The sequence below is a fragment of the Artibeus jamaicensis genome, unplaced genomic scaffold (genome assembly GCF_021234435.1).
Source record: "Artibeus jamaicensis isolate MK-2021 breed Jamaican fruit bat unplaced genomic scaffold, CSHL_Jam_final scaffold_754, whole genome shotgun sequence".
In the NCBI taxonomy this organism is placed as follows: domain Eukaryota; kingdom Metazoa; phylum Chordata; class Mammalia; order Chiroptera; family Phyllostomidae; genus Artibeus; species Artibeus jamaicensis.
The window spans coordinates 6566784-6592727 of record NW_026522054.1 but is presented as its reverse complement, the minus strand read 5'-3'; the positions used below and the strand labels follow the sequence as shown (position 1 = coordinate 6592727).

General features: G+C 48.7%; 1 protein-coding gene across 7 annotated transcripts in view; it reads right to left on the bottom strand.

Annotated features, from left to right (window-relative positions):
• Positions 1 to 25722, bottom strand: part of PTPRC (protein tyrosine phosphatase receptor type C) — a 94021-nt gene extending 68299 nt beyond the window's left edge. For 5 of the 7 annotated variants that reach the window (XM_053659569.1, XM_053659570.1, XM_053659571.1 and 2 more), the window contains exons 1-2: positions 21765 to 21875; positions 21570 to 21684 (exon numbers count right to left, since the gene is read on the bottom strand). In XM_053659569.1, the coding sequence (XP_053515544.1) occupies positions 21570 to 21636 (67 nt within the window). In that variant the 5' untranslated portion in view covers positions 21637 to 21684; positions 21765 to 21875. Of the gene's footprint in view, positions 1 to 21569; positions 21685 to 21764; positions 21898 to 25570 lie in introns of those variants that run through there. The other 2 variants (XM_053659572.1, XM_053659574.1) reach the window with 2 other exon arrangements.
• Positions 25723 to 25944: the final 222 nt, after the last annotated feature.

The following is a 25944-nucleotide window of genomic DNA, read 5'->3' as shown; positions in this document are numbered from 1 at the left end:
GGCCACCTTTAGAGCCACGTGGCCTCCATGGGGAGCTCTGTACCCCAAACAGCCTGTCCCAGAGGTTGGACACCCATGGTAAACTTCGGGCACAAGGTGACAGCAGCAGCTGGCACCTCTCAGTGGCCAGTTCCAACCTTCCCAGGAGCGCTCCCTGACCACAAAAGCCTGCTCTACTCGACCTGGTCAGCAAGGAGCTTGACTGTTAGAAATTGTCGGTGGACAAAGGAAAAAAGGAGAGTTGTTTTGTACGGGGAAGCATCTACACCGGGCCCCAGCGAGGCGGCTGTAAGGACGGACCAGGGGAACATCCCATCCTCACGGAATCTGTCCCCAGATAGAAGGCGGGGGACTCAGCTTTGCTCCACATGCAGAATCTTGCCATCTCCTCTCGTCCGCCCAGCAGTCCCCTGGGCTGTCACACACTTCACAGCCAAACTCACACCGACAGCCATTTCGAACAAATATTTTCCCGTTCTTGACTACTTCCCTCTCAGAAGCAGGAACATGGTCTGTTCCTTTTTTCTCACAGCCGGCCACAGATACTGTCCGAGGGAAGCAGAGTAAAAACCTGCACTCCCCGCGTCATTGCCCACACACCGATTTCTTAGAAACTGTGAGCTCCTGGGGACCTGTGAAAACGGCACCAGGCACCTGGTACGTAACGGTCCTGCCCTGCCTGTCTGGGCTGCTGGACATGACAGTCCTGAGATGACCTACGGGCCGTTGGGAGAAAGGGGTCGCTCTGAAGCATCAGGAATTCTTACTGCTGTTATTACTAAGAACAATTCTTGCCTTCGTTTTCTGCTGTTCTGTTGGGAAACGGTCATGTGATGTTATGCACAGAGGAATAGTAACAAGGAAGACTGAGCCACGATAAGAGCTGCCAACCTGAGCTCGTACTTTCCACGTGCCAACCACCTACTCTGTGGTGCCTGCGAGGTAGACGCTCAAACGCTCCCACAGATGAGGGATCGCAGGCAGAGAGGCCAAGCAACTTCCCCAAAGATGCCCAGGAAGGCGTGGGGCTGGGACTTTAATCTGGGAAGCTTCCTGATGAAAACCAGCCATCTCAAACCGATCCCCAAACTACCTTGTGATTCATGCTACCTATCAAGGTCACGGGGCCAGTTCTGGCTTCAGAGGGAGGCTACAGGTGGCTAATACCCAGGTAAGATGTTATGTGTCTCAGGGGTGTCCAACCTTTTGGCATCTCTGGGCCGCACTGGAAGAAGAAGTACTGCCTTGGACCACACGTTAAATACACAAACACTAACAACACTGATGAACAAAAGGAAGGTTTTAAGTCAATTTATATTTTTGCATCGGGCTGCGTTCTTAGCCATCCTGGGCTGCGTGAGGCTTTCGGAATGTGGGGGGTGCGACACCCCTGTGTGTTGGATGCAGCCGCTGACCAGAGTCCCCTTCTGCTGTTTCCCGAAGCTTGCCGGTCCCCCCAGTCACTCAGACTCAGGCTGCCGCACACCCACCTCTGCCCTTTCACGCCTCACAGGAAGTTGAAGCTTATTTCATTAGATAAAGGAAATTTGCCTTGAAAGGACTCCTCAGAACTCTAGTTTTTGAAGAAAGAGAAAAAGTTCAAGGCCATTATTATTCAGATTCAGCACAGAGGAAGCAGCTGTGCCCAGCAGGGCCGGGGAGTGGGGATTCAGGCTTGCACGGAGGAGGGCGGAGGAGGGAGGCCAGTCAGCCCCGCCTGCCGGGCCATTGTGCCTGTTCCGCAGGGACCAGGGTGGCAGGCTCAGGAGCACCTGGCCTTGGCTCAGGACAGAGACCAGACGCTCTGACGGCCAGTGGCTCCAGCTCCGGCTGGGGACCATGGAAATTCAGCGCCCCCTCCTCCTGTGACCCTACAAGGGACACAGGGCGGTGTAGTTACAGCAACTCACAGGAGGACCCTGGAGTCTAGAATGCCGGCTTGACCTGAAGTCTGCGGAGCTAAGGGACACTCTGGTTTTCATGAGTCCCATGCAAACATCTAGAGGACAGTGACAGAGGCAGGCATGTCACAGGGACAGAACCACAGAGAAATCTGTCTGTGAGGCTGTCCTAGAAAAGGACCAGGTGGACCCGGTCAGGGCGAGCAAAGTCCCTGGTGAGTTTAGAGGTGGAAGAGGCCGGCGTGTCCAGAGCACAGAGAGGACGACTTTCTGGGACTTTCAGTTTCTTAATCGCCTTCCCCTTTGTTCTCTCTGTTCATCCTCTCCCAGCCCCTCACTGGCTCCAGATAACCTAGTCTTAGTTATGACACGCTAGTTTAAAATATACATTGATATTGATGTCTATATGAATGTGCACACTTATGTTCTTATGTATTTATCTAGCCACACAGTTTCTAGAAAACTCCTCATCAAAAACGAGTCTGGACTCAAACTGTCTGGGATCAAATCCCGGCTCTGCCTGCGGTTGGCTGTGTGACCTTGAACACCAGAATGCTCCAGGCCGCCCATTCCCTGTAAAACACAGCTAAGAAATCCTGGCACACGCAGGGTCACTTTGAGACCTGCAGCAGTGCACACGCAGGTTAAACACAGCCACGGCACGTTCGCACTGCCGAACACTGTCAGTAACTGTGATGAGCACCCGCAGCGCGACTGGTATCGTTGGCCCGCCCAGCCAGCGCGGAGGGAGCGCACTGCCCACCGCTGGTTATGCTGACGCCGAGGTCTCTGGTGTTTGGTACAGTATGAGAAGCTGGCCAACGGGCGGGGCATGGTAGCGCCTCCAAAGTCACCTTTTGGAAGATGGATGTGCGCTGAGTGAGGGAACCAGGTCCCTGGATTGTGGCGTCCTGTCAGAGATACCACACAGTGGGGACTGGGGCGTCAGGAGAGGCTGACCAGGCGCCAGGCACTAAGGAGCAGTGAAGAAGCACAGCTTGTCATGCGGAGAAAGTGCAAGACAGTGTGGGGTGTTTTCCCAAGGAGATGCCATGTGAGGACATGAGACAGACATCCGTGTACTTGAAATCACATGGAAACGTGGTGATAGCCTATGTCCTTATGTACAGGGCGGACTCTGCTCCAGGCGGCTTAAGTCAATGGTTTTCAGAGTGTGTTCCGGAGGCTCAAGAGGCTTCCCCAAGAAGCTTTCAAGGTGTCTTCAAGGTCAAAACTACCTTAACAACAATATTAAGATACCATTTGCCTTTTCCTCTCTCGCTGGTAGACAAGGATGTTTCCAGAAGCTGCACGACATGTGCTATTACGACAGAAGGCAAAAGTTCATGTGAGAATTCAGCTTTCTTCTACTGAGACAGAAAGAGAGGTGTATAAATATAAAACAATCTCTCTTCTTTCTAAATCTTTTTAAAAAATGTGTGGTTACTTTTCATAAAAATATACATTTACATGAACATATATGGGGTCCATAATTATTATTAAATTAAGAGTTAGTGCATGTTTTTAAGCCCTCAGTTTTAACTTTCAATATAGAAGCGAGAGCTGTAAGTCCCGTAAAGAAAAGTTCTTCGGGGCCTGCGGTTCTGCTGAAGAAAGAGCTTATGTTCTTTTCGAGGATGTTGACAAAGGAGTGTTGGGGCTAAAACGCCTGGGAGCCACGGTCTCAGCCGCCCGTAGAAGATTCTGAAACCGCAGATCTGTAATAATGGGAACTGCTCACTGCTGAGCGAGGCTTCTCTTCAGAGAGCCATCTTCAGAAAACATTCACACAGGGAGGCGTGTGGGGGGGGGACGTGCACAGGTGTTGACAACCTCCTAGTCCATTTTCAAGTCCCATCCTGCCGTTCCCTGCGGAAGAAATGGAAAGGGGACCCTCCCGAGATCACGGTTCTCACGAGGCTTCTGAGAAAGTGCGCAGAGAGGCGTGTGGTCGGGGTGAGGCCCGCAGCGGAGGGTGCCCCGCGCAGCGGCTTAGTGAGAAGGGGGGGCTCCGGCGCACCGCCCATGGCACCCCCATTTCCTACGGGGACCTCTTCCTGGGGGGGATGGAAGCTGGCTTCTGTGATGACCTCGCAAGCCTCCTCTGAACATTCCAGAAACTCACAGGTCAGAGCTTTTGAAAGACAAGAAAGGGCAGCAGCGCGGTGGGTCTCTCTCGCAGGCCGTGTCCCGGCGGCACAGCGCGACTCCTCATCCCGGCTCCCCCGTCCGGATCGAGTCGGCCGGTCTGGACCCCTCTCCCCTCCCCTGAAACTGCACCAGAACGCACACCGCGGCCTGAAAGGCCAGGGGAAGCGCATGTGGATGCTGTTCCCAGAAGCAATGCGACGGATGGCAGGCAAATGAGAAAACAATAAAAAAATGACAAAAATCAGATGAAATGCAAAGCAGAAAAGTTGAGAAACAGCACTTGCATCTGTAGAATGAACACGTATTTGGAAACAGTGGGGAAAAAAGTGACTTCCACTCTGGCGAGTGTGTGAAAGGGAACCCGAGAACACGGCCAGGCGGAGCTCGGGCGGGAAGCCTTCTCTGAAAGGCCCTTCACCGATGCGCAGAGAACGGCTCCTGGTGTTGCCGGTTTTCGCCATAGAAATCCCAGCTCTGCGACTCTAGCGGAAACAGTCGCATGGATGCGGACAAGAGAGGGAGAAGGAGACAGGGAGAAACATCGAAGTGTGAGAGAAACGGCGATCAGTGGCCTCTTGTGCGCCCTGACCGGGAACCAAACTCACAACCCAGGCGTGTGCTGTGACCTGGGTTCGAACCGGCGACTTTTCAGTCTGGAGCACGATGCCCAACCCACTGAGCCATGCCGGTCAGGGCAAAATATTCTTTTTTGATTGCAAACTTCTGAACTCGTCCCACAGAAGAATTAAGGAAACTGTCCTTTTGGACTAAACTGATTTGCTCATCAGACACCCCTTGTTCTTTCCCTCAGACGCCCCACCTCTTGTGTCCTCAGAATAAACATCGTCCCTTTGTTTTTCCACGGCGTGGGGGCCCACAAGGAGCGTCACAAGGGGAGGAGCCGCGGTTTGGGACCACAACTTGGTCACTGCTGCCTGGCACACAATGACACTTGCATGTGTTAGGTGCGACAGTCCCAGGACATACAAGTTCTGTGTGTGTGTCATCACTAAGCACACATGCACTGTGACGTAGCACGTGTCTCCTGGCGACAGGCAAGAGGACAAGGCCAGGTCAAAATACAAAGACGCTGGTACATCTCTCTCGGTGTCTGAGGACTCGGGGGGACACGCCTTAGGCCAGGGGTCTCGCTGGTCCGCCGTAAGGAAACAGGCTCTCACGTCTCTAAGAGTGTGCATGTCACCTGAAAACTTGGTCTTTAACTGCAAGTTCATCGAGAAGCCTCTTTGAAAATGTTCTTTTGAGAAACCTGGGAAGGACAGACTTCTTCTCGGCTGCCACCACAGAGGCAGAAGGCTGCCATCCTATGGGGACCTGGCCACACACGTCCGAAAGGTGGACCACGCTGCCTGGTCAACTTCACGTTCAAAGGGTCGGAGCCCCAAACACTTTTTCTCCCAAACACTTACTCCAAAGAAAAGGGGGAACAGGATTTCTTTAAGAGTGGTCAAGAAAAGCAACCAGGTGACACTCTGCTGAATTTGAAGGCTGTGCAGAGCCCAAATGATCGTGATGTTCCGGAAACCAGCACAGGAAGAGCAGAAGAGAAATTCCACTGTGTCTCGTTGTACAGGTGTGCACGCATGTGCGTGTGCGTGTGTGTGTGTGTGTGTATGAGAGAGACACATCGGAGGAGTGTTGGCCACCTTCCCAGGGGTGGGAGGGACAGGAAAGGGTGGACGAGGCATAACAACTCATTTCGTGAGGAAGCTTTCTCATCTCCCAGGCAGGGCACACAGTACCCCCTGCCCCTGAGATCATCTCAAGGAAGAAGAAAAAAAAAAGGCACAAAATTTTCTCAGAATGTTTCCCAACTTCTGCTTCTGTTACTGTCAGAACCCGGAAGTAGTGAGGCAGTGAAAAATGAATATATTATTTTTTAAATGACAATCAAACTTTTTCATCCACAACACTTTGCACACTTCATTTAGGTGTGTTTGGGATTTTAGGTGAATATCTGTAGTGAATCTATTTTTGTTTAAAATGAAAACCCAGTTCTTGACATCCTCTAGCTGAGCTTGGGGAAAAACAAAATCACCATCGTGAAACTCCAATACAAACAGGAAGTGACCAGGCTTATAAAAGTTGCATTTCTTTAACAAAAATGAACCTAAAGCCCCAGTAATCTAGTGATAGTATTCATTGTCAGAAAAGCTTCTTTTCTCCAAGAGCATTTTGTCCACTGGGGAACTCTGAAAAACTTGATTTTCTGGAAGACTCATCATCAACACCATGATTCTGAAAAAGGACCCAGCCACCGGCTGTGCTCCGGGTACCAACATCGAGGCTGTCGGTCCAAAGCCTGCTGTAGCAGGAAAAGACAAGTCACCGAAGTGTTCTGCCAACTGGATGCGGCGGGGTTGCCATTCTCGTGAACGGTCTTGGGGTGGGTGCAAGGTGGTCTGCCCACACAAGAGACAGATCTTCCAGGCTCAGCAGAAAGGGTTTTCCCAGCTGCAGTCCGTCTCTTTGTCTACTGAGCACACTATCACCCCCCCCCACAACAAAAGTCTGCTTGCTTCAACCAGCTCTAGTCACAGGATGTGGCCTCTTCCATTTTTATCTCCATCTGGCGGCACGCAGCCAACCTATCTGAGCGCTCAGCTTCCACTTTACGGCGACCAGACTCGCCCCAGCGCCCGCCCCTGCCCGCCCCGCCCCACCTCCGGGACGCAGCCAACTTCCTCAGGGAACCGTGGCACGCTGAGACCCCAGTGACCCCATGGTGTGCCCGCAGCTCTCACGTCTGGCCGTGGGTGCCACCCAAGTGTCTGATGACCTCGTGTCTACATTAGCCTGTCACCTTCTACTGGTGGCGTCCGGACCCCAGGGCAAGAAATGAGGGTGCGGGAGCCAAAGAAAGAAGCAACAAGATCTCTTAGCTTAAAATCACATTAGTCAGTGTCCCTTTCTTCCACGTGCAAAGAATGAAAATACGCCTGTGGCCCTTTTTAACTGTGAAGCACGTGGTATCTGTCCCAGTGAAATCTCAGAAACAACTGCCCCACACAGAGAAGACAGAGTCAGAAAGAAACCTGGCTTGTGGAGGAGTCGGCTTTGGGGGGAAGCCTCGCGCATCTGTCAACCAGCGGCCACACTGTCGTGGTGTGTTTGGGGCGGCTGGTGAACACACAGATGTTTCTTACGTGGAAGAAATGTATGCCAGTCAGCGAGTGGACTTCCAGAGAGCTTTGTTAAGCCTTCCTGGGCCTTTCTGGTGTTTCATATCCATCTCATTGCTACTACAGAATTCTCACCTGTGCGTATTTCCAATGTTTTACCCTAAGTTCCTAACTGCTGCGGGATGTCCCCTTTGGTCGTTGTAAAAGGTACCTCAGAGGCTTCATGCCGAGTGACACGGAGTAAATGCTTCCTGACGAAGTGTCCCAGAGTCCCCCACGTGGTCTAGGATGACACCGTGTGACTGCACACTGTGTCCTTTAGGAAATGACTTCACTGTCCCAGCAGCTCCTAAGGAAGGTGGTGAGGGCTGACAGTTTTGCCCTGAAGGGACATCTGGCCATACCTGGAGACAGTTTTGGTTGTGATGCTGTGGGGGAGGGGGGAGGGGAGCTGCTGTATGTAGTTCGTAGAGGCCAAGGACGCTGCTGAATGTCTTACCATGCACAGGACAGGCAATCACGCAGCCCGGCCTGTGAACCAGGCTGAGGCTGACAAAATGGACAAAGCCACTCGTGTCCCTGAACAAGGGACCGAGGCTTGAAGAAGGCAGAAACCCACCCAACACCAGCCCTCAGACCCTAAGTCCAGTGAAAAGGGCCTGGGGGAGAGTTAGGGCGAGAAACGCGTCCTGGAACGTCTAGTCCGAAACTCATCTGGTTACGTCGGACGAAGGGGTAAATACCGCCTGCCATACTGGAGGAATTCTTCACCAAACCCCCTTGCTTTTGGTAAAATGCAGAGCAAGTCATTAGGTGTTTTTGCATCTCAGTTTGCCCGTTTGTAAAACAGATGAGTTTAAAAGGACGATTTCTAAGGCCTCTTTTCCCTCTGAAATTGTACTATTGTGAAGGTAATGCCGCGTCCATCCTGGTGGTCTCCAAATCTCCAGATGCCTTTTCTCTCGTGTGTACTCCTCCCTGAAGCATCCCAACCCAAACAGAAGTAGCAAATATCACTACCGGTTCGGAGAGCCCGGTGACTCCAACGGTACTGGACTTTCAGAAAACAGTGAAGAACCGAATAAAACGCGTGATCCGGAAACAGGGACAGACCTGGAGGAGCGCTTCTCCGGGTCCACTGTCTCCGCGGGGGAGGGCGGCCCCTGTACAGCCGGGGAGATGTATTCACTCACTTTGCCTGTAGGCGTGCCACGTAAAAACTATGAAAACACAAGAAAATCGGCCCTGCACACAGCTACCGTTGTTACTGAATCGACTGAATTGTTTTGGCAGACACAACCCCATGACCTATTTCTTGAGATAAAAGTTTCCCAAAGTGTTCATCCATCTGTACTTCATACTTAGGAAGCTTAATATTGTAGGCCAGAAAAAGTGATTGGTGATTACAAGGTCCACTTCAATACTCAGGTACTTAGAGCGACAGAGGAACCAAAGTTGCTTGTTATTTGCTGTATGTTTTGGACTGAAGATTCTGTAGATTAAGCCCCACAACTGTACGATAGAACAGTAGATAAAAAGAGAAAGTAGAGTAAGTACTTGTAACCTCCGTCCACAAATTTTGCGGGCACCGTATAACCCTGAGGTCCTAATTTTAAATCCCCTTCCATTGTAAAATGAAAGAATGAAATTTTAGACATGGGATTACTTCATTGCGCTCCCTAAATGTTTTCCAATCGGAAGAAATTAAGCTATCATTTTATTATTTTTTTAACACAAAAAGAATTTTAATCTGGCCCATGTGCCATGATTATGCTAACCTCTGGACACTTTAACAGATCTTAAATCAATTAACATGATAAAAGGAAACATCTGTGGTCCTCCTACTTTTTAGAGAGGCTCCCAAAATTGCTTTAAAAGGGAGCTTAAAATGTACTTAATTAAAAAGGCCCCCGAAAATTCCATAATTCATTGTGTGTTCAAACAGTAGATACTAAAATCAGGTCAATTTTATTAACACACATGTGTATCTGTTAGGACTGTTAGAGAAGTCAACGGAAAGAAACGTTTTCTCGTCCATCAAATCCAGACGCCCGGGCGGTAAAACAGGCTTAGAGTGAGAGGCGGGTTATGGCTGCAGACACCTGGAACATGTCGCTTCAGAGAAAATCCATGGACAAGGGAAGCCAAAAGAGATATTTCAATGAATTATGCTTCACTTTTGTTTCAAAGGAATTATGCTAATTATTTTCTAAGTTAGCTTTGGAGTGGGATAATGGATTGCTTGGATATGAGGCACAGGATTTTAATTTTTTTCCCGAAGCACCAGTAGGGAAATAATTTGACTACTCTTTAGCAAATATAGATAAATGATAAGTATTTTTAATAATGTGATAAAACTTACAGTGAAGAAAAGATTGTACCAAGCCATGGCTTTGGGTATTGCCTCAATTTCTTTGTCCCCCTTAGTCTCTTCACTCATTGGCAAAGACAGATGGTTATGGAATCATTTCATTACAAACCGGAAGTCCACATCGACAGGGGTGTTATGTTCCATGTGTCTGCCCTGAAATGTACAGGTTAATACAGGAACCATTTCTTCTTTATTTCAATTGAGATGTCAACTTGGATTCCAACTCTTAGAGTGAAAAGCCAAAAAAAAAAAAAAAAAAAGGCCAATTATACTAGTAGGAACAGAACCAAATTCCTTTACAGTTTCTAGACCCTAAGTAAATGCTTTCACGTTCGTTTTCTACAGCCATCCTCTACTTAAAAATATAAATATTGACATTTACATGAACAGAAGTCATTCTGTTAAGAATAACCAAAAAAAGTCATTATGGGTTCTTTGAGTATCATGCATATTTTCTTTCCTCCTTGAAGACTGACTGGTTAAGATAGACAGGAAAAACAGGGGTAGTTCAATTGGTGTTAACTGATACTATCTTCAGGGTTCCAGAACTCCTGAAAAATAGGACATGAGGAAACTGGCACCAACTTTGCAGGTAACGACCGGAGGTGTAATATTCTAATCATGTGACTCGTACTTCCAGTCTCTGAAGTGCCCACTCGTCCCACTTCCGGGGCGTTGAAGTCCCACGGCTTTGGGACCCTGGCCATTCCCAGCCCGCCTTTCATCCGCCCCTTCCCGCGGCCCTTGGCTTCTTGCCACAGGAAGACGCTCTGTTTCAAAGGCCGTGGTGGCTTTCTGCTGCGGGTCGCCCCAAACCGACCTATCAGCTTCTCCGTGTGACGGCCTCCCTTTCCCAAACCTCAGGTTGGACCTGTGGGTGCCAACAGTCCCACGTCATCAGGTGGGAGGAGGCCTGACAGCCCCTCACCTCCACGTGACCCGACCACCCTCTGTGACTGAGAAGGACACTTCCTTCCTTCCTTCAACTGTGTCCCGGAAACAGTGAGCAAAGCCCTGACATTTGCCTGCATAACTGAGCACCCCCCAAACTGGAAATGGACCGCGTGGGTTTGTTTACGAGGGTTTTCTGCCCTGAGGACCCCCACGCAGCTAGATTTCTCCACATTGCAGTTAATTCTGCTCCCCGGCTCACCGACCACGCGGCTACCTGAGAGATCATCTGGCTCCCACGCGGCAAGACACCGCTGGCAACACATCAGTCCCTACACAGCCTCCCCACTTTCTCTGGAGCTGACGTAGATGTTCGTACACGACCGCTGTGTGTCCTCATGGAAATCGAGCAGAGCAGGAGGACAGAGCGGAGGGACTTTCTCCTGGGCTGGGCTTTTCAATAGGGTCCCAGTCCTCAAAAATCAAAGGACACTGCCAAGATCGCCAGCGTGCCCACTTCTCAACGTCAGCCAAATGCCATCCCACGAAATTACGTCTCCGTGGTATTCCGAGTACTTAGTGTTTTTTTTAAGAATATTATTTATTTATTTCCAGAGAGAAGGGAAGGGAAAGAGAAAGAGAGGGAGAGAAACATCAACGTGTGGTTGCCTCTCACATGCCCCCTACTGGGGAATTCAGCCTGCAACCCAGGCATGTGCCCTGACTGGGAATTGAACCGGTTACCCTTTGGTTCCCAGCCCATGTTCAATCCGCTGAGCTACACCAACGGGGGCAGATTACTCAGTCTTCTGAATGTGTCGCAGTTCTGTTTCCCTCTCTTAAGTCCAGTGACCAAACATTGTCTGAGTTTCTACTCAATACTCTGAAGAATTAGAATCCAAAGGTCCAAGGACACTAAAGACACAGTGGAGGTGAATGAAACACTTGCAAGGCACCCGGTACTTAGGATGTGCTCCAGGGCCCTTGCCTCCCCTTGCTCCCTCCCTCTCCAGGCTAGTGCTCAAAATGAGAACCAGGAAAATTAAACCGAACCAGTCCCTTTTGGGAGATGACAACCAGTACCTTTTATGAGAAAGGTGGGGAAACAAACGAACAAGTTTACTGACGGTCAAGTATAGGCCAGACTTCATAATGACTGGTCTACTCGGGTTAAATGAGACCGTGTTCGTATAAAATGTCGAGAACAGGTACCTGGCACTGTTTTCCTTATTAGCTAATGATCGCTCTTATTAAATAACTACCAGTTAGTACCAAAACAAGTTGCTCTACATATACATCTCTTCTGAGACAACCTGCTAAGCCTGAAATTAAAATTTTATGTCCATATGTTTCCGAAAGAACAACTCTCTATTTGTACGCTGTGTTACCATCCGCCCCCCCCATGAGGCCTGACCTAGTAGAAGCCTGAGTGATAACCAATTATTTTTCAAATTTGTGAAAGAAATGAAAGATACGAGATTTGATTCAGAGACAAGTCGTTCATGTCACTCGCCACAAACTTCCCAACCTGCCCAAGTCTTGGCTCCAATAGTATTTTCTCATATTTTTCCCAACGTGCATCAAAACAGAACACGCACTGGAAGGCGAATCTACAGAGTGTTACCTTGGGCAGGCATTTGGCACTAAATCCCCCCTGATACGTCTTCCAATATACCTTACACAGCTTTAGTAAAACAAATTCTTTGGTTGTACTTCTCTCTTTTTAATAGCTAAGCCAGCGAGATACAGATGATACTCAATTGTTCCAAATATTGTTATAAATTCCTTCGCATTTGCTTTTCTGGTGATGTTAAATAAGGATATTGGACGGTAATTAGCACGTCCACACCAACCTTTTGAGAGGAGATGTAGGGTCTGATTTTTTAATGGAATTTACTGGATTCTCATTACACGTCAGCAAGCATGCTAAGCTCTTTAAGGTCATCAGATCTTTTTTTTTCCCCAACATCCCAAGCAAAACATTTTCCTCCTCTTCCTCTCTGACTCCCTTTCCTCGCTTTATTTTGCTGCCTTTACTTCCAGCCCCTGCAAATGTGACGTGTGCCCGGGCTCAGGATGAGTCCTCTGTACTTGGCAGTCTCAGCGGGCTCCCACCACTGTGTCATGCTCGGTGCCCTGGCTTTAAGCTCCCTCTGCAAACAGCTACTGGCAGATTTATGGTTCCTGTGATTGCCAGACCTCTCTAGCTGGGTGTCGAATGAGACTTTAAGCATCAATAGGGACAAATGCCACCCTCGGCTGCCTGGCCCTAAGGCCAGGGGGGTTTCCTGTCCCAGCTGTTCACTGGGAAGCGAGTCGTTCAGTGTGACTTCCTACCTCCTGCCCGCCCAGCCCCATTCTTGCTCCTGTGTGGCTCTGTGCTTTCCCTCCACCTGCACCCCGACCTCCCCGCCCCCCACCCAGCGGGCTCCCAGCTGCCCTCTCTGACTCACTCCCAAAGTAGTCTCCTCACAGCAGCCAAGGGAATCACTTTAGTACAGAAATAAAACTAGGCCTTTTTCTGCTTAAAATTCCAAGTGGCTTCTTCCCATTCCACTTCGGGCGACAGGCAAACTCTTGGCAGGCCCGTCAAGGCCCCGCAGGCCCTGCCTCCTGGGCTGAGCCTCCAGCTTTGCCGCCCACATGCCCACACGAGACTCAGCCTCTGCCCACCGCCTGCAGCCACCTGCCTCCTCTCAGTGCCTGGAGCCCGCCAATTTTTTGCTTTTTTTTTTTCTGAGGGGCCTTTGCACCTGCCAGTTCCTGTTCACACAAATCTTGACATCTTGTCAGCCAACGGATGGCTGAGTGACACCTCTTCAAAGAGGCCTTCCTGGGACACTCTGTTTAAAGAGCCACTAACTTCTCCCCTCACGTATGGCCTGTCCCCATCCTGCCCCTGTCCTGGCACAGGGTTTCATTCCACTGCCCTTAGCAGGACCTGAAATTCTCTTATTCATTTAGCTTTTTGTTCGTTACCTTTCTTGCTAAGAGGTAAGCCTCCTGCAAGTTTTGCCTGTTCTGTTTTGTTTACCGCGCTTCTGCACCTGAATAGGTCCTGGCACATAGGAGGAGCTCTGTCCTGCGGGGCTGTCCTCGGTGCAGAAGAGGAAACTGAGGCTCTGAAAGGTGAGTCCCTTGGGTCTCATCTCAGGAGGCCCAGGACAGAGTCCAGGCAAGGGGTCAAAGACCGACTCCCAGGTAGTTCAAAAGTAGAGCTTGTCTGCGCCCAGCACTGCAAGCTTTATCTCTTCAAAGGACTTTCATCAGTCCCTGACCCTTCTCATTTGCTTATCTACTTCCCCCATCACTTCCTTTCACGGCTCAAACTCGGAACTGATACCTTCTGCTCGGTCACCTGTCCTCAGCCATCGTGTGCCTTGACCACACCTAAAGGGTCAATACCTGAACTCAGAACTCCAGAACGCGTGATGGCTTAAAAGTAGAAAGGCTTAGGGTTATGAGCAATAGGTGACCCTCTTCACTTAGAAGACAGGAGAGGATTTGGAAACCTACATGGAAGAAGTGAAAATAGAATATTGGGCCTAGCTCATCCTGTTGGCAACCAACATTTACCGTAGTAACCAAACAGTAAACCATTGTTTTCTTTCGTGGCCCTGACGGTGTTGCCAATTTGTTCTGGAGTGCAAATCCACGAGACGGCTCCTGCCTGACTATGGGACGGGTACCTGGTCCCCTCACTTTCTGGAACAGGACGAGAACCTCATGTGTTTTTTTTCATGATCAAAGTGTTTGGAAAAGGTCAAATTACTTCCCTTGCACTCAAAAAAAAAAAAATCTAGACACTTTGATAAAGTAGTCAATGGCTTTCACTTTAGGTAATGCCAAAAACCAGTTGGGTGGGGGGAGACCCAGCCCTTCCATCACGGCACTCAGCCCAAGACAGGCTCAGCGCGGAGCCTGTCAGCGCCTTCTCCAGGGGACAGACACATGTCACCTTTGCATTACTAAGGTGGCAGCAGCATTCACAGCCAAAAAGGGGATCAGAGACCCCTGTTTGCGTTTCAGAGGAGACATGCGGCCGCAGCTGACGGAGATCTTGCTACATGAATGGAAGCGGCCCAGGGCACTGAGCTCCACCAACGTGGCTAATTCGGGCAGACGGGGCCAAGTGTCCCTTTCACCTAAGTGCCCTCGGACGAGGGGCTCGCTGCCCCTCTGTCTCGGTGTTATGTGTCCACCGCCATGAGGCCATGTCCTCAACACCCTGGTTGTTAAGGGGACAGCTAAGCCGGCCGAGGAACCCAGTGGGAAAAGCAGAAACCCAGAAGCAGACAGACCCAGGGTGCCATCTCGGTTCCTGTGTCCCACTCCCTGTCAGCTGGTGACCTCGTCACATGACGATGAAAGGTCACCGAAAATATCGAGGATTTATTTGTGGGGTATGTGTGCGCGCTTTACCATTTCTCTCTTAATACGTCTTTTATTTTCCGTTGAAATCACAAAAACCAACTAAAACACGTGGGGACTCCTGGCTGGCTCCTCCTCCTGGGGACAAGCCTTAGTGACTGAGAGACGCCCCACCAGGGCCCCCAACAGCACCCTCTCTCAGGCCCCCCCTGCCTGGCTGCCTCTCTTGGGCGGTGGTGGGGCGCTGTGGGTGGGGGGGGGAGCTGATTTTCCACCAGCAATTAGAGTTTGCTCCATTAAAAAGTAGACCCACGGAGGTCAGAAAAGCAGCGTGGCCAACCGTTTGGGGACAGAAAAACTTTCCAGTTTTAGGACAATGCAAGTTAATGACGAGAGAGCATAATTATGTCACAGAGGAGTCACTGATAGAAGGGGGGACATCTAGAGGGGCCGGATTAGAACTGTGCACTCCAGGTAACAGCGTGTATTTTCCCCAGATTTAAAGACCAAGGCAGGGCGATCGACGCCTTAGTTTGGCCCCACCCACCACTGTACCTGGAGAAGGTTTTAAATGGTTTATGTGGATTCTTCTCGCCACGTTTTTTGCCCTGTCTAGTAAGAAGATGGCACCGGTGCATAGGCTAATCAGGAGAGGAACACACACACGGATGAGGATTGAAAGGGGACGATTCCAGGCCATGTGGCAGCCCGGAGAGTGTTGCCAAAGTGCCCACTGGCGGAGAAAGAGCCTGAACTCTCAGAATCTCAACGTGGGTCTAGGAACAGCTCTCCCGGCAACACGAGGGTGCCTGGCACAAAGGTCAACACCCAAGTGCGAGAGCAGCTAGTGCTGCCCAAGCTCAAGTTCGACAAAAGCAACAAAATTACCTAGATCGCAAAAAAACCCCACAAAAAAACTAGCAATGGCTGAAACGGCACACAAGCAATGTTGTGTCTGATGAAATAGAAGAGTTAAAAGCTTTTTGGAAAATGGAGATCTGTAGCATTTGCAAGGTAAAAAATCACCCTTATGAAGGGTTGTAACCACGAGGGAAAATCGCCAGAGGCACAAGCTATGATCAGAAAAATGACGTGGATAAAAATTCATTCATAAATTTAATAGTAATTATAAAAATTAAATGAAAATTGATTTTGTCGAACATTAGTGCAGGAAAATAAAAATAAAAATGGAAAAACTTGGTCATGATCTAATCAGGCTCTATATAAAAAATACTCGGGGAATTAAATTGGCTTCATAGATTTTTTTTTTCCTATGAAACCTATCCTCAAGGAAAACTCATAAATGTTGGCACAGTCTAATTAAATGTGTATTTTCATAAAGGCCAAGTCAAAACTCTTGGGACCAAGATTATGGGGCCGGTTGATTCTGTCCTGCAGAGGAAGCCGCTGAAGGAGCGTGTGCAACGGAGAATGTTGCCTTTACAGAGACTTTTATGTCTAATTTTCAGCAGGAAAGAAACACCACATAGCTGAGCACTAGGGAAGGTGTTAAGGTTTCCTCGAGTTTGGGTCTTTAGTAAAGAATCTAATGAAAACATCGGTAATCGTACTGTCTTTCTGGAAGTGGCTCGACTGAAGACAGTAGGGATGGACGGGAAGATGCCTACTTATTTCACTGACGTTGACGTCATGTATATTTATGCTTGTTCTGGCTGGAAGGGCAGGAAAATTTTGTTTGTGTCTCCCTGTTTCTGTGGCAGGCCCCGAACATCCGACGCTCAGCTTCAGGTCACCGTTCCTGAGTCCAGACGGACTTAAACCAGACTAGCACACCGATGTGTGAAAAAAGAACACGTGTGAAAGAGTTTAGGCGACAATCAGATGTTTTCTAGTGTAAATACTTGTTATGGGCATGAAAACACAGCCCCGCAGTTGCCATATTGCGGTCTGCGCGGCAGTGAAATCGACCGCACCACACTGCTAAAGGGCCAGCCTAAAATACCCTGTTCTCCCTTTGACCTCCCTTAAAGAGCACTGCCCCATGGACATGGGGTCGTAGCCCTGATCCGTGGCCACGGGCAACTGGGATGGATCTCTACCACCAACAGAGCTATTTAGACCAGATGGAAATCGAGCTGACGCTGCAATCAGTTACATTTTCATTCCAGTTTTGTCTGTGTAGATGTCCCCATAACCACATGAGGGGGAAGGACCAAAGATGTGTCTTTCTCTGCAGCAAGGAGGCCTACCTGCATGTGGTCTCACACACCCTCACCTGTACTAGCCTTGTGCCCCCACCCCGCCCACCCGGTTCATCAGCCTGACGGCCCATGTCTGCTTGGGAGCGGATCAGACTGGAAGTCATCATCACATCGTCCGGTGGGAGACGAGTCCCGGACTGTCCACACACGAACTCCCCGTAGCACGAAAGGCAACGAGGCGGGCGCTACGCCTTCCACCTGTGCTTGGAAACATCCCACCGCACGGTCACCCATGTCGAGTGCGGCAGCCCTCGCTGGGTGGCACCTGGCGCTGCTGTCTGGCCCCCCGCCCGAGGAGCGTCTCCCTCCCCATCCTCCCTGACTTGTCCTTTGCATCCGGCTCCGAACAACAAACATGACCTGCAGCCAAAACCCCATGGGCACGAACATTCGCACAGGAGGCCCCGGAAAATTTAGGGGCAACGTTAGTGAACAATGAATTTGTAAGAGGTCAGAAAATCTTTTCAGATCAAAGGTAAACTAGGAGACGGAGGAAGAGATGGGGGCTGGGGGGAGGGGGAGAGGCCGGGAAAAGCCTGTAAAAATGTGTTTCTAAAATAATTTTGGTGAAGCAGCCTCACTGCCCCCATCCTGCCTTTTTTGTCTCCCAATTGTGTTGCCTCGTGTTTCCTGCCCTGTCTGTCCTCTCTCTCTGTCCCTGAGTTTTTCTCCTCTTCCTTCTCCTGTGTCATAATCTGCAGTTTTGCCCCAAAACATCCATTGCTTTTTCAGTCCCTGCCAAGAAACCAGGCACAGATGATGCAAAACCAGGCCCGAGACAGCTTCTGCTCTCGGGTAGCTTCTCGCGATGGTCACCGCTCTGACCAGTAAGTAAAACTACTGGCAGCACCTCCAACAGCCGATGGAAATGGTACGCGAAAGATGCCAGGAAAAGGGGATACAAGGTGTACAAGTTCGGTGGTGATATTTTGTGGCAAAAGAGACAAACGGAACCCGAGAGAGAAAACAGGATTTGATTAGAGCCTCAGCAACCTTGGGCGAATGGGCCTGTGCGGAAACAGGCTGTTGGTTATGCTGCTTTCTTCGGTCCTAAGAGAAAGCAAAAGAGATCCCCACCCAACACCACTGGCCCCGCGCCTCGTGTGTCCGCGAGCTCAGCTGCTCTGTGGCCAGGAGCTCAGGACGCACCCCAAGGGCAGTGCGAGGATCTCAGATGCCGTCCCCCCTTCCACTTTCTAGTTTTGAGCCGTTGAGTGTGGGAAGACATGAACGAGACTCCAGACGGATTCAGAGCCTGTGGGGACACTCCAGGTGACAACTGAGGAGGGCATGAATTGAGGGGCCAGCAGCAGAGGTGAAGGGAGAGGTCTCGGCGAGTATCGAAAACTAAAATCACAGACTCTGGGGAGCATTGACATGTATTTCAGATTTTTTTTTTTTGCAAACACAAACTGAGATTAAACTTAGAAAAGCAGCCAGGTTCTATATCTCAGAGATGAGTCTGCAGACAGAGAGTCAAGACCTTCAAATGAGAATCGAGAAGAGGCTCTGAGTGTAGAAAACACAAAGGAAAACGGCCAAGAACGGAACCCCCAGAACTCTAGTTTTTCAAAGTAGACAATATGGAGAGCCAGTCGACAGATGATAGACTGATATAGAACATACACAAAACCACATATAAAATATCCGTACATTTATTTCTATATTAACATATAGAGCTAGTATATATGAGTCATGCATTGGGCCCCACCCATGCTGACCCCCCTGACCCTGACCTTATTTCACATTAGTGAAATAAGTGGAACAATAGAGAAAAAGGAAGAAAGACCCCAGCACACCCGATCTTTCCTCTAACAAAATGCACCTTAAATTCTAGTAATGATGAGGCTCACAGGCAGGTTCTTCTTATGAAAACACTTTGGAAAAACTCAATAAACAATCACCCAGCCCCAAATCTCTAAACTGTACAGCCTTTAGAACTGGACAGGATTGCTTATCAAATTGAATTTATCATTTGTAAGGACCCCCTGAAAGGCGCAAGGCACAGTCTGTGTTTGCAGCAGGAGGTATTTCCTTTCAGTGTCGATGGAAAAATGAAGCATGGGGTCCAGGAAATGAATCTTGGCTGTTATGACTCAGAGCTGCGTTCTCAAAACCCTCGCTGCCCGCCTCACAGTTACTTAGAACTTCTGCACAGAGTTTTGGTTTCCAGTTTTCACGGCACAGAGGCACGGAGCAGAGAGACAGCAAACTTGTGTGTGAAACTCAAGCCACCACGGTTGTGTCTCTGACATGATTTTACGCTGCTGTATTTAGAGATGAGAGAATGTCTGTATTGTGCCCGCATTTCTTCACTGATGTCTCTCTACATGTGCTCCTGTCTCTTTAAGACTTCAGAGTATGCAATATAAGTTTGAGGCCCCAAAGTCTAATGTTTCCTACAAACACGGAACTCAGGTTTAAACATCAAAAATAAAACATAATCCAAAGTATTTGTTGCTCATAAAGAAAAAGTACACGATTTAAAGCATTAATAATAGCTTCTCAAATGATACATCAAATCACAAAATGCCTCTCAGATCTTAAAAGCATGATAAGCAAGATTTGCAGATACAGACGCTTGTATCTATGCAGATATTTTCAAAACTATATTTCAGGAAGACTATGATCAACATCTTTTAGAAAAATGTTTGCTCGCAGTACTTATGTGAGCAGTTGAAGTTAAATTTGATCTTTCAAAACAAATCTATGTATTTTCTACTCATTTATTTCTAGTGTAAGTTATTCAGCAGAATTAAAATAAAAGTTTTTAGATCATTTTATACTTTTATTTCGATTACAAATTCAAAGATGTTTCTTATGGTAAAAATCCCTAATAGACTGAGTTGTAATTTGTATGGTGATTTGCTGTGTGGCCAACAAAATATTTCTGCATTCACTGCTGCCCTTTTGGGGATGCTTTGCACCTATTCTCAAATGCCAATTTTTCATGGAAATTTGCTCTGATTTATGATAATACACATATTGTCACTAAACGTACTATTCTTTTTAAAAATTAACTGAATTTATTGCAGTGACACTGGTTAATAAAGTTATCCAGGTTTCAGGTGGACAAGTCTATAACACATCATCTCCATATTGTTCTGCGTGTTCACCAGCTCAAGTTCAGTCTCCTTCCAAAACCACTTACCCCCTTTTCCCCGCTTCTACCTGCCTCCCGCTTTCCCCGGCAGCCACCATAGTATCATCTGTATCTGTGAGATACAGATTATGCCTTTGATTATGATAAGCAACTTTATAAGAATGGCAACTAATAAACATTTTTTCTGTACTAAGAGGAAATGCTGTTCCTATATAAAATCCCTTCAACCTATTTTTGCAGCTTAAACACACACACACTCTCTCACGTGGCTTTTCTGTGTCCTGGATCACACAGAATATAAACCGGCAACATGACACACTCAGGAATTAGCCACTGCCCTGCCTCTTGGAGGAAAGGAGAGTGGCAGAGAGACAAAAAATATATATATTTCAGAGTGGCACCAACCAGCAAAATTTTAAAAAATAATTATCTTCTTTTTTTTTACTCGATATTTCTACAAAAATACCACTTCACTGCCATTTCAATAATTAAGAAAACCAGCTTTAGATACTATATCATAAGGAGTAATATTAAATAGCAATTTGCTGGCTATGTTTAATACCAAACAAAATGTACCCTGCACTGAAACCGCTGAAACAAGGCTCATTAACTGGACTGGTAGGGTAGCGAGACCTCACACACAAGCTGGGGCATCGGGACCAGTCAGCCACGTTCTCTGCAGAGCAGAGCTCGGGCCTGGTGGCCAAGATGCCGCATTTTTACCTCACTGGGGCCCTGACACCGGCCCATCACCCAGGAAGGGCGGTGGCCCTCCGGGTGGTTTTCAAAGCACAGAGGCATGAAAGCTATGAGGACGAAGCCAGAAACTGGATTTAAAATACATTCTGTGACATTCTGAGATGCAACAAGTCGTACCTTATTAAGTAGCCAAGTGTATTACTCTAAACTACCATGTAACGAAATAGTCAACACAACGTATTACTCTGAATCAGAATTTGAGGAAGCAACCCCCTCCTCCCTGGCCCCCGGAAGAAAGGGTAGCTGCATGCAGCCAGAGGCCTATGGTAACTTTTAAAAAATTCATGTTCGGTCCAGAGGATAAAAATTCACTTTTGTTGTCATTAAAGCATCTTTAGCCTTAACATGGGCTTACGTCCGGGTACGTGGAAGGGTTAAGTAACAACTGCTTTGGTAATACCCTTGGAGAGTTTGTAAACAAAGATACAAACAGACAAGGTTTCCTTTTAAATGGCGATTTTTCTCCCTGCGCATTTCTGGCCTTTTTCAGCGGAAACCCTGTGCTGTGTCTCAGAGTAAACCGGTCTGAGCTGCCACAGCGCTGACCCGCCCTCCCCCCTCTGGTCCCCGACCCGAAACTTCTGTGCGTCTTTCAGACAGACCACTATCTCTCCACCAGGAAAAGCCAGGTAAGGGCGCGGCCACCCCGGCACTTACCCTCGCTGAGCCCTCCCAGGTCCAGCAACACGCAGACGAACGCCAGAAGCTTGAGCCGCAGGTGCATGGTCAGGTCTGGAAATCGGCTGTGACCCCCTGAACCAGCATGCGCCCTCTGAAAAGGCAGAACAGTGGTTACCCCCGCAGACGTTGCTCTCTCTGAAACCGAATGAAAGAAATAAGACCAGAACTGACACTCCTCGCTGATGTGCGCTCACGCCGTGAGCGATTTCCTCCTCTGCTACCCGGAGAAGAAGCCGCTTGCTGGCTCACTGGTGATGTCAGATTCGGTTTTACTGACTTCTCCAAAAACACCGGGCGACCTCCTCTGTGCAGGAAGTCAAGAAAGTTGTTCAAAGTCAGTGCAGATGCATCTTAACTTCCTTAATTCAAGCAATCAGACTAAGCTAGTGGGCCTATTTTTATTGAAAGTCTGTAGTCAAGTAATTAGACTAACTTAGCAGGCCTGTATTGATTGAAAGACTCTTTTTTCCCTTTTAGGAAGATGTTTTTAAGAATCCCAATATTCACATGTGAGAATCCTTACAAGAGGTATGTTTAAAATGCCATATCCTGCCCCAAATAACCAATAATTTTCTCACCTAAGAGATGGTTACACAGATTCAGCATGGGCAGGTGACAGCACAATGATTCACTAATTGAATTGGTGGAAGATATCCAGGTAAACAGCTACTTCTCTGGTTAGTTTAGGAAACCATTAACCACGTTTACGACAAGGGCATTCAAACCCCAGCCGTGTGGCAGGTTGGACAGTCAGACCATATCCTATGCAAAAGCCCTCGGGGAGCTTCATGGGCTGGCCCCAAATCTCTCACCGGTACCCCCCTGGGGCCGGGACTGAAATCAGAACCCCCTTCTGCTGCGCAAACACCACTTCAGCGCAGTCCTGCTTCCGGACACTGTTGATGGGGGGCAGGATCACAACCAAAGTCAAGACCCATCTTTCACAAAAGCCCATGTTTCTCTTTTCACCCTCAGCAACACTTCCCAGCCTTTTCCCCTCCAAGACACATGTCAACGCAGCGCTCTTCCCACGTCAGACGAGGTGCTCAGCAGTGCGTGCAGGACGCGGCATCACTGTGGTCACCAAACTGTCACGCTTGAGGGACACTGGGGGGGACTGAGGCTGGCAGGAAGCCTACCCCCGGGGTTCCGAAGCATGGCTGTGAGGTTCTTGGATTTAAGTAAATAGGTCTTTTCACATTTACCAATGCATTTGTTCTACTCCGCCTTTGGCAGCTGGGATCCACGCACCGGCTTGTGCCAACAGAAATAACTCCACATCTTCGATTCTGGAAAATGACATTGTAGTAAGATTTTTGTGATGATCTCGACTTGATTATGATGACCAGCACTCACGTAAGGGGCGTGCTCACACCCAGGCCCCTGCCTAGCCCTGTAATCACACAATCTGCACAGCGGTGTTTGGGGTGCATGATGGCGTCACCCCCCCTTTTCTTCAGGAAGCCCCGAGAGTCCAGGTGCTGTGTCCAAGGTCCCACAGTTGGGTGGAGGCAGGTCATGCTTTGAACAATATGTGAGTTTCATCTTACTTTCCTTCCTTATCTTACTGGTATCCATCATTTTTCTCCTTTCTTTCCCCAGTTTTTTTTCCCACTAGCTTTTTTATAATTTCCAATCTCTAAAAGATAGAACATTTGCTCCATAAAAATTACATTGTTCTCTTTTTGCAAATCTAGTTTCAAATAAAATAGCTGTAAATGTGAGCCCTACTTTTCATGAGGGAGGCCTATTAAAAAATGTGTCAAGTGTCACAAAATGAAGTGTAGTTTATCCTTAAACAACACAAAGGTTAGGGGCACCGATCCCCCACAGTCAAAATTTTAAGTATAACTTTTGACCCACCGAAAACTTACATACAGTCACCCCCCAGTACCCACGGGGGGTTAGCACTGGGACCCCCGTGGACACCCAAATCTGTGGGTGCTCAAGTCTCCTCTATACAATAACATAGAACAATGCGTGCAGTCACCGCTCTCCCATCCACAGCTTCCCAACACCAGGCAGAAAATCCAGTTTTCCATCCACGGTTGGTTGAGTCCATACATTTGAAACCCAAGGATACAGAGGACCGACTGTCTATTTATTGAAAAAAGAATCTGGTTATTAGTGGACAGTGGGCTCTTACAGTTGAAACCCACGTTGTCCGAGGGTCCGCTCTGGCTTGACCACCTGCAGTTTCTCAAACTGCATGCGAAGCGGAAAACCACTGGATGTTTTTAAGCAAATCCTTGTGTTCTGTGAGCCTGCCACTCCGGCAGCGTATCTGACCGGGGGGAAGTGCGTGACCTCCAGTCTTTTAAAAGGAGGTTCAGTCTATAAAACACATGCTATAACAAGTTCTAGCCTTAAAGGGACACTTAAAAAAAAACTAGACACTTTGAAGAAGTGGTAAGAAGGTAGGAGATTCAGTTCCATGTGGATGGGTGGGCAGAGGGATTCTACCCAACAAATAGAGACTAACTCGCAACAAATGAGTTGGGTTATATGAGTTTTGTTTTAATGTGTTAACGTTGAGATCAATGTCTACAGGGAACATGGGACTTCGGTAGCAGAATCTGTGTTGCGTGGCCGTAGTGGCAAAAACAATGAGAGCCCGACAGAGACAGAATCATCGGGTGTGCGCGCAGTCCAATGGCTCTCGAGTAGAGGCAGGAATAAGCCAGATGTGCGTGTCCCTAAGGTGCTTCTGTCGGGGGGGAGGGCTGAAGGGAGGTCCTGGCAGCTTGCTGGGGCACAGAGCACGGGTCCCCTCTGAGCTGGATACCTCGGCAGGAGCAGCTGGCCTTCCACGGGGCATCTGAGGAAACCTCCGTGTTATCAGGTCTGGGCCGAGCATCAGGCCCCGAGCACACAGCAGACAAAAACTCTTATAGAGACGGAAGGATCTGTTCATCAGTAAATCAACAAACAGCAAGTGGGGGCGTGAAGAAAAGGGAACCCCGGTGCCCTGTTGGTGGGAATGCAAATCGCCACAACCCCTGCGGGAAACAGCGCAGAGCTTCCTCAAAAAACCAAATATAGAACTGCCTCATGGCCCAGTGAGTCTACTTCCGAATACGTGTCCAAGGAAACCCAAACACGGATTGGAAAGGACATAGGCACCCCTGTGCTCAGTGCAGCAGTATTTACAATGGGCCGGATCTGGAAGGAACTCAAGTGCCCATCAATGGACGAATGGATCGAGAACCTGTGGTGGTATATTTACAAAATGGAACACTACTCAGCCATAAAAAAGAGTGAAATCTCACCAACTGCGACAGTGTGGACGGGCCTAGAGGGTATTGTGTTCAGTGAAGTAAGTCAGACAGAGACAAATGCCATATGATTTCACTTACAGGTGGAATCAAAAGGACAAAAAAAGAAAACACCCTCATAAAGTAGAGTGTCATGGACACGGAGAGCAGATTGACAGCTGGAGTCGGGGGGGTGGGTGGGTTGGTTTGGGGGCTGGGTGACAAGGTGAAGGGATTAAGAAGCACAGATTGGCAGTGACTAAACAGCCAAGGATGTAAAGTACAGCAGAGGGAATACACTTAACAGTATTGCAATAACTGCACGGAGCCAGGCGGACACTGGAAATACCAGGGGGACCCTTCTGTAAAGTATGGCTGTCTGGCCACGAGGCCGTCCACCTGAAACTAATACAGAACAACGCTGAAAGTCAAGTCGAGTTGACGTTGTTTTTTAGTAAAAATAAAATACAGTAAAAAAAGAACTGAGGCCGGGAAGAGGCCAGGAAGTGATGTCAGAGCTTCTGTGGCGTAAGTCGAGTTGTCAAAATGGTGTGTATCTAAAACCATCTCAAGTTGGATCAACAAAATTTCAAAATCATCATAGCTCGTTCACAGGTTTTTAACAGCTGTGGTATTTCCTGTTTAATTATGTTTTACCACCTCATCCTTTTCAGGGTCTTCAGTCCCATACAGTAGAAGTTATGTAAGGCAGGAATGGGTTACCTGGGGTTAACTCCAGAAGCAGATGTTATTCCATCATCCTTTCGACAGACACTCGTCCCCCCACACGAGGCGGGTGGAGCTTCCCGATGGGAAACAGACCGTGAGCAAAACCAGACGAGCTCCCTGCCCCGGGGAGGCCCGCACTTCAGTGGGGGTGATGGCGAGGAATCGGCTCATTGCCGTGACAGGTCCGGCCCACAGGAAGCTCTCGATGTTGTGAAGGCAGCGAGTACAGGGGATCTGACCTCGTCACACGGCCGGGGACGTTTGCCTGAAATAAAAAGCGGCACGGTGAGACCTAAACAGATAGCAGCCGTTCCGGGGCACGGGGGAGAGGGAGGGCCGGCCAGGCAGAGAGAGCCACTCGCTGACGG